We start from the raw sequence: 14,792 nt of genomic DNA, 5'->3' as shown, positions 1-14,792 counted from the left end.
TTAACATATATTTTAATTTTATAATTATTTTCACATTATATATATTATTTATTTTAAGTTGTATTTTGTATTTCGTATATACAGTACATTGTTACACATTTAAAATAAATCTCTAAATTTAATTAGGCTAGGCCTTGGCCGGCCCTACGGTCTACTTTACAATAACCTTCAAACGCAATATTTAGATTAAAAACGATTAATGAAATTTTTATAAAAAGCTTGCACCAACCAAACATTATAAAATGATAGGCCTACTTGAAAACATTGAATAAGATTTATTACAGAAACAACAAACAAAACACTAATTTTGGGAATAATATTTGGCAACAAATTGCAAATTACATTAATTATTCAACCACACAGATTTGCCTAGTCTACTGTCTACTGGCACTGGGGATAACGTAAAAAGTATTGATATGATAACATTTTTATTCTTGGTTTAAACAGACGCACAGAAGCGTCGCTATTCAGAAACCTCCATATCATAGGGTAGTGGTATCAATCAGTAGAGATGCATATTTATGTCTAGGATAGGCCTGGGCCCTAATAATGCCTGCTCTTTGTCGGGATCAAACAAAATAAACTTTCTTCACCTACCTTCTGTCGTTATTAGATACATTTGTGTGTAAAATACAAGAGAGTATAAATATATAGGCCTATTTGCTGATGATACTTTCATGGATTCGCCCACACTAAAATAAGTTAAAATAAACATTAATTTAATTAATAGCAAAAGTCATGAGTAGGTACTCAGGGCTGTGTTACCAATTTCGTTTCCTGCGTAAAGAAATTTCTTATTTTAGAATTATGTTAAGATTGTTAACAGCGTCAATTTTAAATTAAAACGAAATTTAATCAAATTAGTGTTTAGTGCATGCATAGCGGTCGTTAGTTAACGCAAACGCGCATGCGTAACATCCGAACAAATTCGCGCGTTCTTTTGTTTGCAAAAAGAACATATACTATAGCAACAAAATTGTTTTTATTTCATTCACATAATACCATGATACTACAGTCTACTAAGCAGCAGCTGTACACTTACGAATGTTTACAACTAGGCCTAATGTTTTTATCTTTTGTGAATATACGTAGAATATTTAGGGGGCCTAGACCTTAATAAATTATTGTTAGGCCTAGACGTCTGTTATTATTATTATTATATCAATTGTCTAAGTATATAATATGATTACAGACGACGAGGAAATTGATTTTAATATTGAAGTAGCTGATCAGCGATGTTTTGTGCGTCTGTTTAAACCGAGAATATTGACTCCATTGGAATACATATGCAATTGCATTAGAAACTACAACTTGGAAGCCTGTAGGTCGGTGATAAATGTAAGGTTGTGCTCTATTCAAATACATTTATTTACTTTTTTCAATGTCCTTATATTAACTTTTTTAACCATCTCGTTATGATGAAAATATTCTACAATTTTAATATTATTATTATAATATACAGAAAATAAATTACACGGTAGGCCTACACAAAGAACTACGCAAGGTCTAGCCTATGCATAAGCCTGTAACTGATGAAATATATTTTTACTAGGCCTAGATTTAAAATGCATCTTTTTAGTTAGGGTCTGTTTCTGTTCAATTTGATAAAATACCAGTTATTTTTTTGGCCAAGCTAAATTGATAATAATGAATTGTAAAAAGAAATGTGGATAAAAAATTTCAATTTTTTTAGATATTTAAGACAGATTAAAGTAACTAAAGAGTTCATCTTCAATATAGTCTCTTTTCTATCAGCATAATGACGTAGCTAATCCTAGCCTAGCACTTAAAAGTAAAATATAGGATATATATTTTGGTTTTTCTTTTCCCAAATGAAATACTTTGTTGATGCATATGAGGGAAAATGTCTATGTTTTCGAATGGCACATAATTATTTCGCACCGGTGATTTATAAAAACAAGTATCATACACCATTTACGGGAGCGCAGCATTTGTATTTAAACGCCTGTAAATTATCCTAATCAATACAAGAATGACACCATTATAATATATTGTATCAAAATTGTGTCACTTAGTCCATGACACTGTCAATCAATCAGATGAGTAATAAATGACAATGAAGTCAGGTTCATGTGCAGTATAATAAATAGAATTAAAGTTTCAGGTTCAGACTGCGATCATCTGTAATCGATGTCAGTACGCGTGGCTGTTTTGCATAGCCTATAGGTCTTGTGCAGCAGACAGAAAGCATAATACACTGGCCAAGAGCATCATAGCCACCTACCGTAGTGGATCGGCCTTGTTTTAAATCACTGTGTGAAAGTGCATATTTATGAAAGCTGACTGGCATATCAATGTTGGGCCTTTATTAATCTTTCTATTAGTTTGCTCTTTTCTTTTTTTGGTAGGGACCTATCGACTGGAGACAGATTTTCTCTGGAACGAATCCACCAACAGACCCAAGTTTGATGCCTCTACATATTCTTTGCAATCAGTTTCCATCGAATTCAGAACTAGAAATGGCACGATTGATACTTAGCTCTGGGTTGAATCCCAACCTACAGGACAACCTCGGACGTACTGCAATCCACTGCCTTATAAGGAGACTTCATTGGGAACGTATGAACAATCGATCGACAGTTATTGACGTTACTTTGACACGTGGGTTTCAATTGCTAAAGTTGCTCATCCAGTATGGAGTTTACGTCAATTTGCAGGATCTTGACGGCAGAACTCCAGTTCATCTATGTGCATTTTACAACATCGTAGGGTTGGTACCAACTATAATTCCTATTGTGCAGATGAAGATAGATTTGGAAATTGCAGATGTATTCGGCAACACACCCCTTCACATTGCGGCAGACTACTGTCACTTGGGTTTCCTTCAGGAACTGGTTTCTCTCGACGCTAATCCCGGATTTCAAAACGGTAATTCGGAAACAGCTCTGCATCTTGTTGCCAAAAACTTCCTTAATCGTGGCGTAGAATGTGCCACATTTTTGGTCTCCGAATGTAAAGTTGATGTAAATCAAAGAGATGACAGGAACGGGCGCACACCATTGCACATTGCTTGCTTGCAGAGTAGAAATCGTGATCGAATGGTTAGCACACTGATCGATTTAGGCGCAGACCCGAACATCGCAGACGATACAGGAGAAACACCGTTGACTCTCTACTTGCAAAATCACTTGAGTATTCTGCAGGAGTATTTGCATCAGAAGAGACCACTTGCAGATGTCTATGGTATTAGTAACCTGGGTGGCTACATTGACCATCTCCATGGTCTTAATTCAATGCTGAATGAAATGTCACAGGTGAACATTGGAGCATTACAAGACATCAACAATATCTCCTTCGAAGATAAATTTGAATCTAAACTCGTGATGGACAAGCTCTTGCATAGGGGTAAAAATCCATCTTCGTTGCAATTTATTTGTCGATGCTGCATCAGACGAATACTCAAGGGAAAAAATATTTCCCGTAGTTTACTGACGTCATTAGAATTAACTAATCCGGTTATTGACATTATACTCTTACCCCTGAAGAGAATAACATTAGCAGTTGAATATAATAGTCATACAAACGAGCCCACGTCTCCATTTTTCCTTTGGAGCATGCAGGGATCCTACAGAGTTACTGCATACACATGGAACCAAAGTTGATAATGCAGGCTAAACTATTACCCTAAAAAAAATTAAACTGAAATAAATAAAAATTTATAAGGATTTTTTAGATGTTCACATCACATCAACTGATAAAAATTAATAGGTTCAAACGTATGAGTATGCAAGTCATTAAAATGAAGTCTTTTTACAGGTTGAGGTCTTTCTACAGATTATTTTTTTCTTTTATGCCAAACTTATGCAAGTTCTATTACAAATACGCCAGTTAGACACGAACCAAAGTTAAATAGTATGGGCGAGGGGGTCATGTGAACACTAGTTTCTACCATCAATTTTATTGCTTCAGTTATTCATAATTTTTATAATTATGTTTAGACTATGAATTGAGCCCTCTATAGTTATATTTTATGCGACTGGCTTTCAGAAAAAAATTATAATTTCCGTTTTTCAGATTTGCCCAAAACTAGTAAATGTCGGGGTTTCTAGAGCCTCAGAGGGAATGAAACGTTTTTGCATGATACTATTCTGTTATATTGTGAACAAGTGTGAGTAGCAGCACTGACGTCATAAAGCTATTTCTTTAAGTCAGTTCCAGAAAATTTATGGATAGTTTATCCAAAATGTATTACTGTATTTTGCTCCCTCATCATCAACTCCGGAAACACAATTCCATTGCCAGCGTGACAAGGTGTGGTTGACAGATCATTTTAAACAACAAACAACTCAGACTGCCATTATGCAGACAGCCTCGCTGTCAAATATAGACAGTGTGTTAACACAGACGAGGGGAATTCGATGTAGATTGTGCCAGGCTTAAGACTTAATACTGTACAACATACCACATAGAATGACAAAATGGCAAAAACATGCATTTCCTCCCATAAATAATCAACAGTGACAAATGCATTAAAATTGTATGGGGCATAAACATTTTATTAATACAGCACCAACATAAAAGAATAATTATATTGAATAATGTGATTTTTAGAAGGATACTAATATTACGCTTTTATGTAATTATATCCCAGGCATATTATACCCCTTTTACACTGCAAGCAAAATTCCGGACGGAACCCGGGATTTTCCAATACCCGGGTTAAAATCTCCCGAGTTGTGGTTATAGTGTAAACGTCAAGAAGTCCTACTCAGGTTGCCAAACATTCAGCGTAGGACAACCCGGGTGCATTCCGGAGTCGCCAGTGTAAACAGCACCGAATTCCGGAATTAGGCCTTACCTGGCGTCTATCGCAGCTGTGGTCAGGTAGGCCTAAACTTTGCCTACAATGGGCTAGGCCTAGACACTTGTCAAATTAAAACCTCTACGCTCCGGTATAGACTTGATATCAAAACTGCTGATTTAATTTGCATAATTTAAAAACAATCTGCAGGTACACTGCTTCAATAATTGACAATAATTGTGGCTTTGTGACGACGAGGAACTCAAGCGAAGTGATGATCACCATCGCAACAAAAACTGAGGGCAGTATTTGAACCCGAGTTCATTGCCAGTGTAAAATGGGAGCAACTCGGGATCAACCCGGACTTTTTCTTTCGATGTAAATGGGAAATGCACCCGGGATTACTCCGGAAGTAACCCGGGTCGATTCTGCCTTTGGCAGTGTAAAAGGGGTATTAGATACTCTGTTACAATACTTTGGTTTTTGTAATATAGATACTACACTTTTTTGAACACTGTAAATATAATCTTTGAAGCAATAGCATTTTATACCAAATCTCTAATATTATTAGAATATAAACTGATGCAACTGAGTTAATACAGCAAGGTATATTAGTCATTATTGCTTCACAACTAACCATAATTCAAGACCTTTAAGGTATCTTCTTATAATTATAATAACATTGGTATTTAAATCAAATCTGTGGTGTGTAAGGACCCAATGAGTTGTTGTTCAAGTTAATCGTCTGATCGGCAAGCACCCTCACTCTATCAATTGTCCGATGATCGTGCAATATTTTGTACAGTTTCTCCAGGCCACCTTCTTTCCTCAAAAGTCTGCAGTACTTGTCGGCTAGAAAAACCCACAAAAATCCATCATTACTACACAAATTCGTATCTGTATATTAATCATATTAAACCTGTGTTAAAAACTATGATTTATGTAAATGAAATTCATTAGTAGTCTCAGTTTCCCAAACTTTACTATGGTACAAAAATCAAAAACTAGCAACTAAAAACTACACGTCTGAAATTCATACTGGGAAGTCAACCTCATTAATAGAAACACATAAATGTGGGAACAGTAGCAATGAAAGCATAATAGCAAAAACTTACAACCCACATCCAGGACAGAATAAAATAAGGTGGAGCAGACATAAGAATTGTTTATAGAATGAATCAACTTAAGATCTGGAATAGTTCATCAACTTACGGTCAACATTGCAGAGATTCGTCAACGCCCAGACTGACCAATACTGGCAAACCGGTGTATGAAACTGGTCGACAAGACGGAATATGGGCTCAAATGATCTAAAATGAATTGTAAAAAGAGGCACACATAAAAGTAACTTCCATTCACAATGTGTAGAGTGATTAAAAAACACGGCATGTGAGCTTGCAAGATAGTCAGTTACACACAATCTTGTCTAAAGAGAAAAATAATGAAGTGATACAAAGCATAGTTTTATGTCGATTGACCTTAGATACCATAGGATAACGTGCATGCACAGTTCAAAACATGAATTGGCTTATTGAAAGATACCTAATCCCAAGTTTTTGTATGAAGAATTTACAATTTAGAGGAAAACTGGACAAAAACCCAAATAAGGTTCACCTGGCCAAAGTCGGTTCCTTCCATATGCAAATTCCTCTAGAAACTATTTAGAGGAGGAAACTAAATGATTTCGATGATGTGTTAATCTCATGCCACATAAATTTTGTATTGTAAAAAATAAGCAAAGCTTATTTTGCCTCTGACGACGCAAAGCTGTCTGCAAATTGTTGATTCATTGCGTACACATTACGACATGTTCTCCAAAAAATAGTGTCAGCCAACAACCATTGCCGCAGTGTGTGACTACAAAATATCTGTTACTGTATTTCTTTATATAATTTTATTCATTTTTGACTAGGATGTTACTTATAGTATTAATAATGAACAAATATTTTTTTACCCACCATGAAAACATACATCATGTATGTATGATGGATAAAATAATCTCAGAACAGTATTTATTTATGCAAATTTGGAAATTTTAAATAATATTATAATAACATCATCTTTACCGGTAACATTCCAGAGCGTGCTCCACGCTGTTTCCATGACTTCGTCATAGGATTTTATTTCTACACGTTTCCGTATTAAAACAAGCATGCTCTGAAATAAAGGCAGTATTACAAATTACAACAATGTTACAAATTAAAGATGTACTGTACTGCCTGCTAAACGAAATTGGGAAAACCCTAAAAAATCAGGTTTGATTCAAGTAGCTCATTTAAAAAGGATGAAATAAGTTTTCAGAAACAAACATAAAAAGAGTATTTTCGCTAATATCAGACATTTTATTACAAAAATCTTTAGGTTGATTACCAGACAATTTAAGGGTCTATGGAAAAGAATACAAAAAAGAAATTACTTCAGTGTCCATTAATTGATGGGGAAAATTTTTTCTCATTCAAATTTTTAATAGCAAGTTAATAACAAACTTATATATATATATAAGGCAATTCAAATAAGGAAATAAGTTTTTAATTTTTTTTACACATGACAGGCAGTACATCAAAGTCTGCACAGCAATTACTATGAATGAATAGTATAATGAATAATGTTACCCACAGAAAGAAAAAAAAAGAATACTGAAGTAGCATGTATTTGCAGTTCCTGGAATTAAAAATGGAGGGGAGCAGAATTTCTCAGATAGATGAAGCTCTGTACACAAAGTATAAAATGTACGTGAAAAATTTGGGTGATGTCAGCTGCGCACCCACTGCATTGTACGAAGGACGTACAAATGTCGACCGATGAACCTAACTCCACTAATTGTAAGCGTTAGACAACGTAAACACCGTCTGCTGATTGTCGGTTGCAATCATTTAAAAAAATGACGTTCTAAATGGAACCGCGTCAAACGACTACCATCATGCGCAGCGAATGCCTGGCTTTACACATAAAATAGGGCCATATCACTTCAATTTTTCATACAAAACTTTACCTTTACAACTCCTAATTCGCCCATCAGTTTCTTCTCCTCCCCTTCTACATGACATACGATATTGTTGCACATGTATACGCAGAGTCGTTCTACTATCCCATCAATGCTCTCGTTGTTTATGATATTTATGAGTATCTTGGCGAGGCGTTTATACTGGAACTGGAGATCGAAAGGTAGCTGGAAGTTGTAAAGGGTGAGACAGCAGTTTCTTTGGAGTGTCAGACTTTTCGTGTTGTTTTCCATTGCATCCAACAGAGCGATGATGATACGTCTAAAATCGACACAAATATTAGTATGTATTTCAATATAATTTTATGCATTAACACTTCATAAAGGCAGCTATATATGATAAGACTTTTTTTAGTCTGGCTCTAAGTACCATCAAACATTTTAAAATCTGAAAAACATGTGATAGTTGTGCATGCAAGAACAGATGATCTAGTATAAGAAGGAAATGTGATCAGATGGAATACATTTGATGTAAGAAGGAAATGTGATCAATTGAATGGTATAAAAAGGAAATGTGATCAGATGGAATGCATCTGGTATAAGACGGAATGTAGTTAGATGGAATACATCTGGTATAAAATCACGGAAATTCTTTATTCATCATTAAATTCCAAAAAAACAAATAACAAATGCAAGGATAATATAATGATATAGATGATGAAATGGACCTCCAATAAATTCAAGGGAGCTTGTAAATAGGAGGACCATTAAACTACCTGTAAAGCTTTTAAAGTGAATAAATCTAAGGGGGAAAGAGACAAACAAACAAACAAAAACAAACAAACAAAGCTAAACCTAACAAGGGATTAAAGTGAAAATTCAACAGGGGTGGGAGAGTGGTATTCTATTGCCAGGATAAACAAAATAATGCAATGTATTGGTGTTAAAATGGAAATATTTTGGAAATAGAAATATGGGGATTTGGTTTTTAGCGTCATATGTTTCAATGTAAAGATGCACTTCATAATTTCTTCCTTGTATGTTGCTTAAGCTTTTACGAAAGTTTAATTCCAATAGGTTGATTATTTTTTTAAATATCTGATTTGGGACGTTTTTCTTTAAATGGTTCTCATATCCACACCCTACTCAGTACCGTTACCAAAATTTAATCATTCCTTCATTGGGTTATACCTAACACTCCCTGTAATTTTCAATTATGTCTGTGCAGCCGTTTTTGAGCTATGTCATACACAAAAAAAACCAAACGAAAACACCAAAACTTGAACACACACACAAACTTACACAACTGAAAACATATATCTCCTGGCGGAAATAGTAATAATAATATATAATATTTCTTATGACGTAAAAATTAACAACTGCACTAGACCACACATAATATTAAAGTATAAAAAGGAATGTAATTAGGTTGAACACAGAATGTACATACCTTTTCATGGTGAATGACAAATTCCTTTCGTAAGTTTCACCCGAAATATGATACAGTGATGCACTTAAAAAACAAAAAGAACCATTATTATATGTACCTTGTTTCGCGAACTTAATTTTTTTAAAGACAATCAGAGGAGGGTGGAAAAAAAATAAAAATAAAATTTTGTTTTCTTATTTAGCAAATAATTTTGCCAACACATCCAGACAGTGGAAAAAATAAAAATAAAATTTTATTGGTAAATAGTGTAGTAATGGTGAAAATGCCTTAAATTTTAAAATAATTAGGAAGGAATACACATATCTTAATTTTGGAGATTTCAAGGCAGTGACGGGCATAATATAAATAAAGAAAAACTTTTAATATTTTCAGAAATTTCCATTATTTGTGGCGGTGGGTATGCTAATTGAACCAAAAATGTTATATTTATTCAAAATCATCATTATTGGCGGGCGGTAGGTTTGCTAAGCAACGTATAAAAAAAGTCTCGCCTAGGCCTTATAATACAAATAAAAATGCCATTAAATAAAATTATACCATACACATTGAGAATAAATCAAAGCTACTAAAATTACCCAGCCGGAATTTTCTGTTCTTTACTTCAATAATTGCAACCAATAGATATCTGATGTTATAAGTATACTCACCTGCCAGAGATTTGAATGGGACAATCTTGAGGATGTGATTTCATGGCAAGTGCTATAATCTAAAATGGAAAACAATTACCTCAAATAAGCTTTCAAAGCCAGACTCAAGAGGAAAATTTTTTATTGATGAGTTGTATAAATGATTTTCAACACACTAAAAGGCGGAGAAAACTTGGAAACGTTAATCCTATAAAAGATGATTTTTGAATATTTCAAAACTTGGGAAAAGGTTGGTTCTAAACAACCATGCAATGTGAACTTAGACCCTCAATGAAAATATGGAAATATGATTAAATGGTAAATAAAAAAGTGGGATGACCACAAAAAATTAAGAAAAAAAGATGATTATGGAGAACTGAGCCAACGCATTGAATCACGACCATTCAAATGGTAAAGGGGTCTAAAAGGTATGTTTCATTTGGAATAATATCTAATATTAATAATTATAATCCACAGACAAATGAAAACTTACATTAGCAGCTCTTGGTATCTCACTGCAATTAGTTGTTTTTATGACGTCAAAATAAACATTGAGGGCTTTCAGAAGGAAGACACTTCGACTAACGTAAGCCTCGATGGCATTCAAGACTTGTTGTTCATTGGCTTCACCAGCGACCTTAAAAATAAATGCAAAAAAGTAGTTGTTTTATATGAATCTTGTTGAATGTACCGTAGTCTTATTTCTGAAGAGAAATCACTCTTAAAAATACCTTGATTGCTGGGAGATAGGTCAGTTCGCAGGCTGCACAGCCCAGGAGACCTAGGAACTGTAAAGGCCTAGGCAAGGACCTTAAGCCCTCAATACTTGAGCTTGTCGCATCACCTTCTGTAAGAATTTCTGCATCAGTTCTTAAATCTTCAGTCTGCTCTTTTGCAAGCATGGCTGGAGAATGATACTTCAATTTTGATTGATCACTTCTTCTGTAAGGAAAATTAAACATGCTTTAATAGTATACCCTCAAAGACTGCCCTATGTCTGTACTGGTGTATGTGAAGAAGTTATAGAATGTGTTATTATACTCAGTGATTCATAATATCTATGTAGGCCTATGTGTCTAATGACCAGAAGTATAAAATAACTTCATTACAATGCAAGAAATAATTACACTGTCAGTCCTCATAAACAAAATAGTTGCAGAGTACTGAGGTCTTTGACATCCGCTTGTGACAAGGTGTCAAATGTTGGAAGGATATTAAGTCACTTTATCATGTAAACAGTAAGCAATTATGTTGACAAGCTGTTAGATGAATGCTAGAATGATGTCCAATTTAAATATATGACTGTGCATGTGTATAAATGCAAACATTTTGCAACACCAATGATGAGAAATGCTTCTCAAAACAATTCCATTCAGTTGATTTAACAATCACCTTCAACAAATAGTTTTGGTCAAAATAGGGAAAACAAAAATTGTATTTAATATTGAAAGTAGGAGAGAGAGAGAAAAAAGTATATAATAAATGTATAAAAGAAAAGCCTGAGTCACAGACGATGAACAATATATTTTAATCACCGTCTTCAAGTCAAAGCCTCAAGAGCAGTACGCCTTTCAAATGCAGATTTTACAAATTCAATAATTAACAGGTTTGATGATATCATAGTTTCATACTCATCTCAACCCATAATAAAAAGAAATGTTTGACCCTTGACATGTTGAAAGCTTTCATCAAATTCATCATGGTACTGTAAATGGGGCACTTAATAACTAAATCGTTTGTATACATGGTACATGAGACAGTTCAGTATGAATTGAAACATCTGAATACTATGCTTACATTTACCAAGAACCCAGATTCTAAATTTGAACGTACTTTTTTCAGATTTAAAATGATCCTCTTGTTTTTACTGTAAAATGCCTTGAGGTCTTCAGTTGTTATAACTTTTGGTAGTACTGAATTATTTAATATTAGGAAAAGTTAATTAAAAACTGTATTCATTAAAAAGGTGAAGAACAGTCGCATGATGCAGGGGCTAAGTGTTCCACAGCTTCATGGGAGTAAGGCTATTGCAAGCGCTGTTGCTGCCAAGTGCCAGTGCCAAAATTGAGGTCCAGTGGACGATCTGGTCGCCAAAGCCATTTCAGGACATTTAGGGTCAGTCTACTCTATCAAATTTTATGTGACAAATGTGTGTGATGTGCCCATATAAGGGCTTGTTTATGTCATATTACATCCAAATATGGGCATTTCACTATATCATAATACTCCATTGCAGACACACATTGTGAATTAACACAATACAAATACAAAGCTTTATTATTCAACGAATATAGTGTCGTCAGAATAACTAAAAAAATTAAGAGTCGTCTCGCGTTTGTAATGCTCCTACACTAGTCATATTATGTAAATGATGGTGCTCACCCATTGCCATCTGTTTCTACGCTATTCCCTGACAAATCCAATGAACTGAGGTTCGGTAAATTCCTACAAATACTGTGAAGAAATGCTGTCCGAATGTCCAGTTTGTCAGCTGATGTATTTGAAATATCCAAGTGTCTGCAAAGAAAATGATTGATGCAATTATTTTCATATTATAATCATAATAAATCTAATTAAATTAGTATGTCACAGTTAATTGTTTCCAAAATATCATATAGTTATTAAATTATAATTGCATTACTTTGTTTCCTGCACACTTTTGATATTTTACTGTGTGTGTGTTTGTTTCTTTGCATCTATTTTCAGAATTATTGCTTGTTTTGATGCTCACTACAAGTGTCATGAAGAATACTTTTTTTTTCTTTACTTGGGGTTCCTTTTAGAGCATTGCCCTCTTCCATTTAATCAAATCTGTTAATTTCAACATTTCTTGACACTTTTTTTTGTTCTTCTGGGCTGTTTTCAATTTTAACATCCTAATTATATTGTTTGATTCGATGTGGAAGCAATAAATGTTTATTTGGGGTTGAAGATGAATTTATTTTTATTATTTTTTTATTTTTTTAAATAATCTTTTGTACCCAAGCAAAATTGCAAGTTTGAATAAATATTTCCATGACTTGAAAGATTTACTGTTCTATTATTAAAATAATTGCATGGATTTTATTATACCTTAGATTAACCATTGTACAAATATAGTCTAGACTTGTTTGAATCAACATGCAGTCATGAAGAACGAGAGACTTCAGTGATGCCCGAAGCGGATTCAAAAACATCAAGTCTCCATTCTTGACAACCTTTGACACATCCAATGATGTCAATTGTTCAAGCTCCTTCATAAGACAATAAAGCTGCACTGCATTTATTTCTGTGTTTGCGATATTTAATAATCGCAGATTGCGAAACGCAACATCCTTCATTCTGTTGTACCCTTTGATAATTGCACAGTTTTCTAACTTCAAAATTTGCAGGTGTCGCTGTTCATCTAAACACTGAAAAGCACAGGGTGTGATGTTCTGACAGTGTGATAGATCCAATTCAATAAGAGTTTGTTTACGCACATAAGACAAACATCTGTCGGTAATGTTCGAACCTGACACTTTCATTCTCTCCAGACGTGTCTTGTTTGTGTCACTGAAAAGCTTCATAAATGACTCAGATATATGGCCAGACTCTGCTTGTAAGTTTACAAGTTTATCGCTAATAGGAGTGCTAAGTACGGCATCGTCACGTAACTTAACAAGTTCCCCTTCTTTATTCACCACACAGTACGTACTAGGATTCTGTGCGATGTAGCAGATCAATCTATCTACCAATGAGACAGGGATGTTGTCACTATAATTGATACTGGAGCCAGTCATGGTTATGGTGGAGTTCTACAACTTGGAATTTGCAATAAAATGTTTAGTTCAACTTTGGTTTAATCATCTGTCATTGAAACAACAGGCTGTCTGAAAAATAATGATAGACAATAAATAAAAACAAGTTCATATGCACCTGTATAATATAAGACATGCAATCTGTGTGTCAATGTTTGTAATATAATGTCAGTATGCAACTCATCATTGGATTCATATTTTCATTAATTTTCTGTTAATTTTAACTATAGGCCTACATTTACTGTATACCATACTGTAAAGTTTTTAATTTCATGGATGATACCTCAAAAACCAGCTCAAATTTGTGTGGAAAATCGCAAGAAATGTAGGTGTGCAGAATTGTAATTACTGTATAATACATTGTTTGTATATTAAGATTAGGTCAAAGCCTAATTTTCGGCAAAACCTGCAGGGAAATAGGCCCTTATTTTGCGAAATGCACTGAAAAATTTCTAGGCCAAATTTTTGCGCTGACGATATATTCCCGGTGCAGGCCTTCCTGGCGGTATACTGCACAGAACCACATATGAGTTTATATTACTTTACTGTACTGCAGGTGGAGATTTCTTTTTCCAAGACATTTGAGGACTGTTGTGGAATGTGGTTAATTTCATTTCAATCAAAGTTTCAATTTAATCTAGGTAGTACGTGCAAACAAAACAATACAACATGTAACCTCTGCTCCAAATCAAGTCCTAGCTGGACCATGCTGTAGGTAGGCCTAGGTGCTAGCTAAAAAAGTAGAATCTGATTCTGACACTGTTAGCCTAATAAATTATAGAATAGACTCTAGATGCTGGATAGACTAATTGGCTAGCAAGAAACAGAGAATGCTGAAGAAGGCGGCTTTACACAGCTCTCTCTCAGTATCTCTCCTCCTTCCTAGACCTAGGCCCCTACCCTAGCTAGCTAGGCCTACTACTTAGTACTACTACTAACTAGGCTGGCGTAGTAGTAGGCTAGGCCTTGCTCTCTATCTAATTTAGGGACACTGGTCCTCAGCAACAATTCAAGGCATTCATGAGTCATATCAGACTAACTCCTTGTTTACAACTCACATTCAAACGTATCAAGATATCATCATTAATTAATCAAAGAAAATATCACAATCCATTTCACAAACATCAGCCATCCACAATCGCAAAAGTTGACGAGGCAAATCCAGGAAGGAATTCCCGGAAGTGGTGCCACGGGGCGGACCAAGGTTGTTCAACAGCGCAGGGAAACTTATAAG

At 34.6% G+C, this 14,792-nt stretch overlaps 2 protein-coding genes across 2 annotated transcripts; one reads left to right on the top strand and one right to left on the bottom strand.

Annotated features, from left to right (window-relative positions):
* The first annotated feature begins 333 nt into the window (after positions 1-333).
* Positions 334-4,358, top strand: LOC117101171 (ankyrin-1-like). The gene has a single exon (XM_033241056.1). It carries the CDS (start codon positions 2,430-2,432, stop codon positions 3,621-3,623), a length of 1,194 nt encoding a protein of 397 aa, XP_033096947.1. The 5' UTR covers positions 334-2,429; the 3' UTR covers positions 3,624-4,358.
* Positions 4,359-4,490: 132 nt separating this feature from the next.
* Positions 4,491-14,769, bottom strand: LOC117101184 (protein zer-1 homolog). Its single transcript, XM_033241074.1, has 11 exons — positions 14,617-14,769; positions 12,852-13,630; positions 12,162-12,296; positions 10,511-10,736; positions 10,273-10,416; positions 9,801-9,859; positions 9,154-9,216; positions 7,755-8,025; positions 6,818-6,919; positions 5,975-6,188; positions 4,491-5,614 (listed from the first exon to the last, which is right to left on the bottom strand). Exons 2-11 carry the CDS (start codon positions 13,538-13,540, stop codon positions 5,457-5,459), a joined length of 2,061 nt encoding a protein of 686 aa, XP_033096965.1. The 5' UTR covers positions 13,541-13,630; positions 14,617-14,769; the 3' UTR covers positions 4,491-5,456.
* Between the last annotated feature and the right edge of the window lie 23 nt (positions 14,770-14,792).

This window comes from Anneissia japonica, unplaced genomic scaffold (assembly GCF_011630105.1).
Source record: "Anneissia japonica isolate Jap-2015-1 unplaced genomic scaffold, ASM1163010v1 scaffold7766_len575116_cov191, whole genome shotgun sequence".
NCBI lineage: Eukaryota > Metazoa > Echinodermata > Crinoidea > Comatulida > Comatulidae > Anneissia > Anneissia japonica.
Note: the sequence above shows the minus strand (reverse complement) of the source record. Positions and strands in the feature narration are given on the sequence as shown.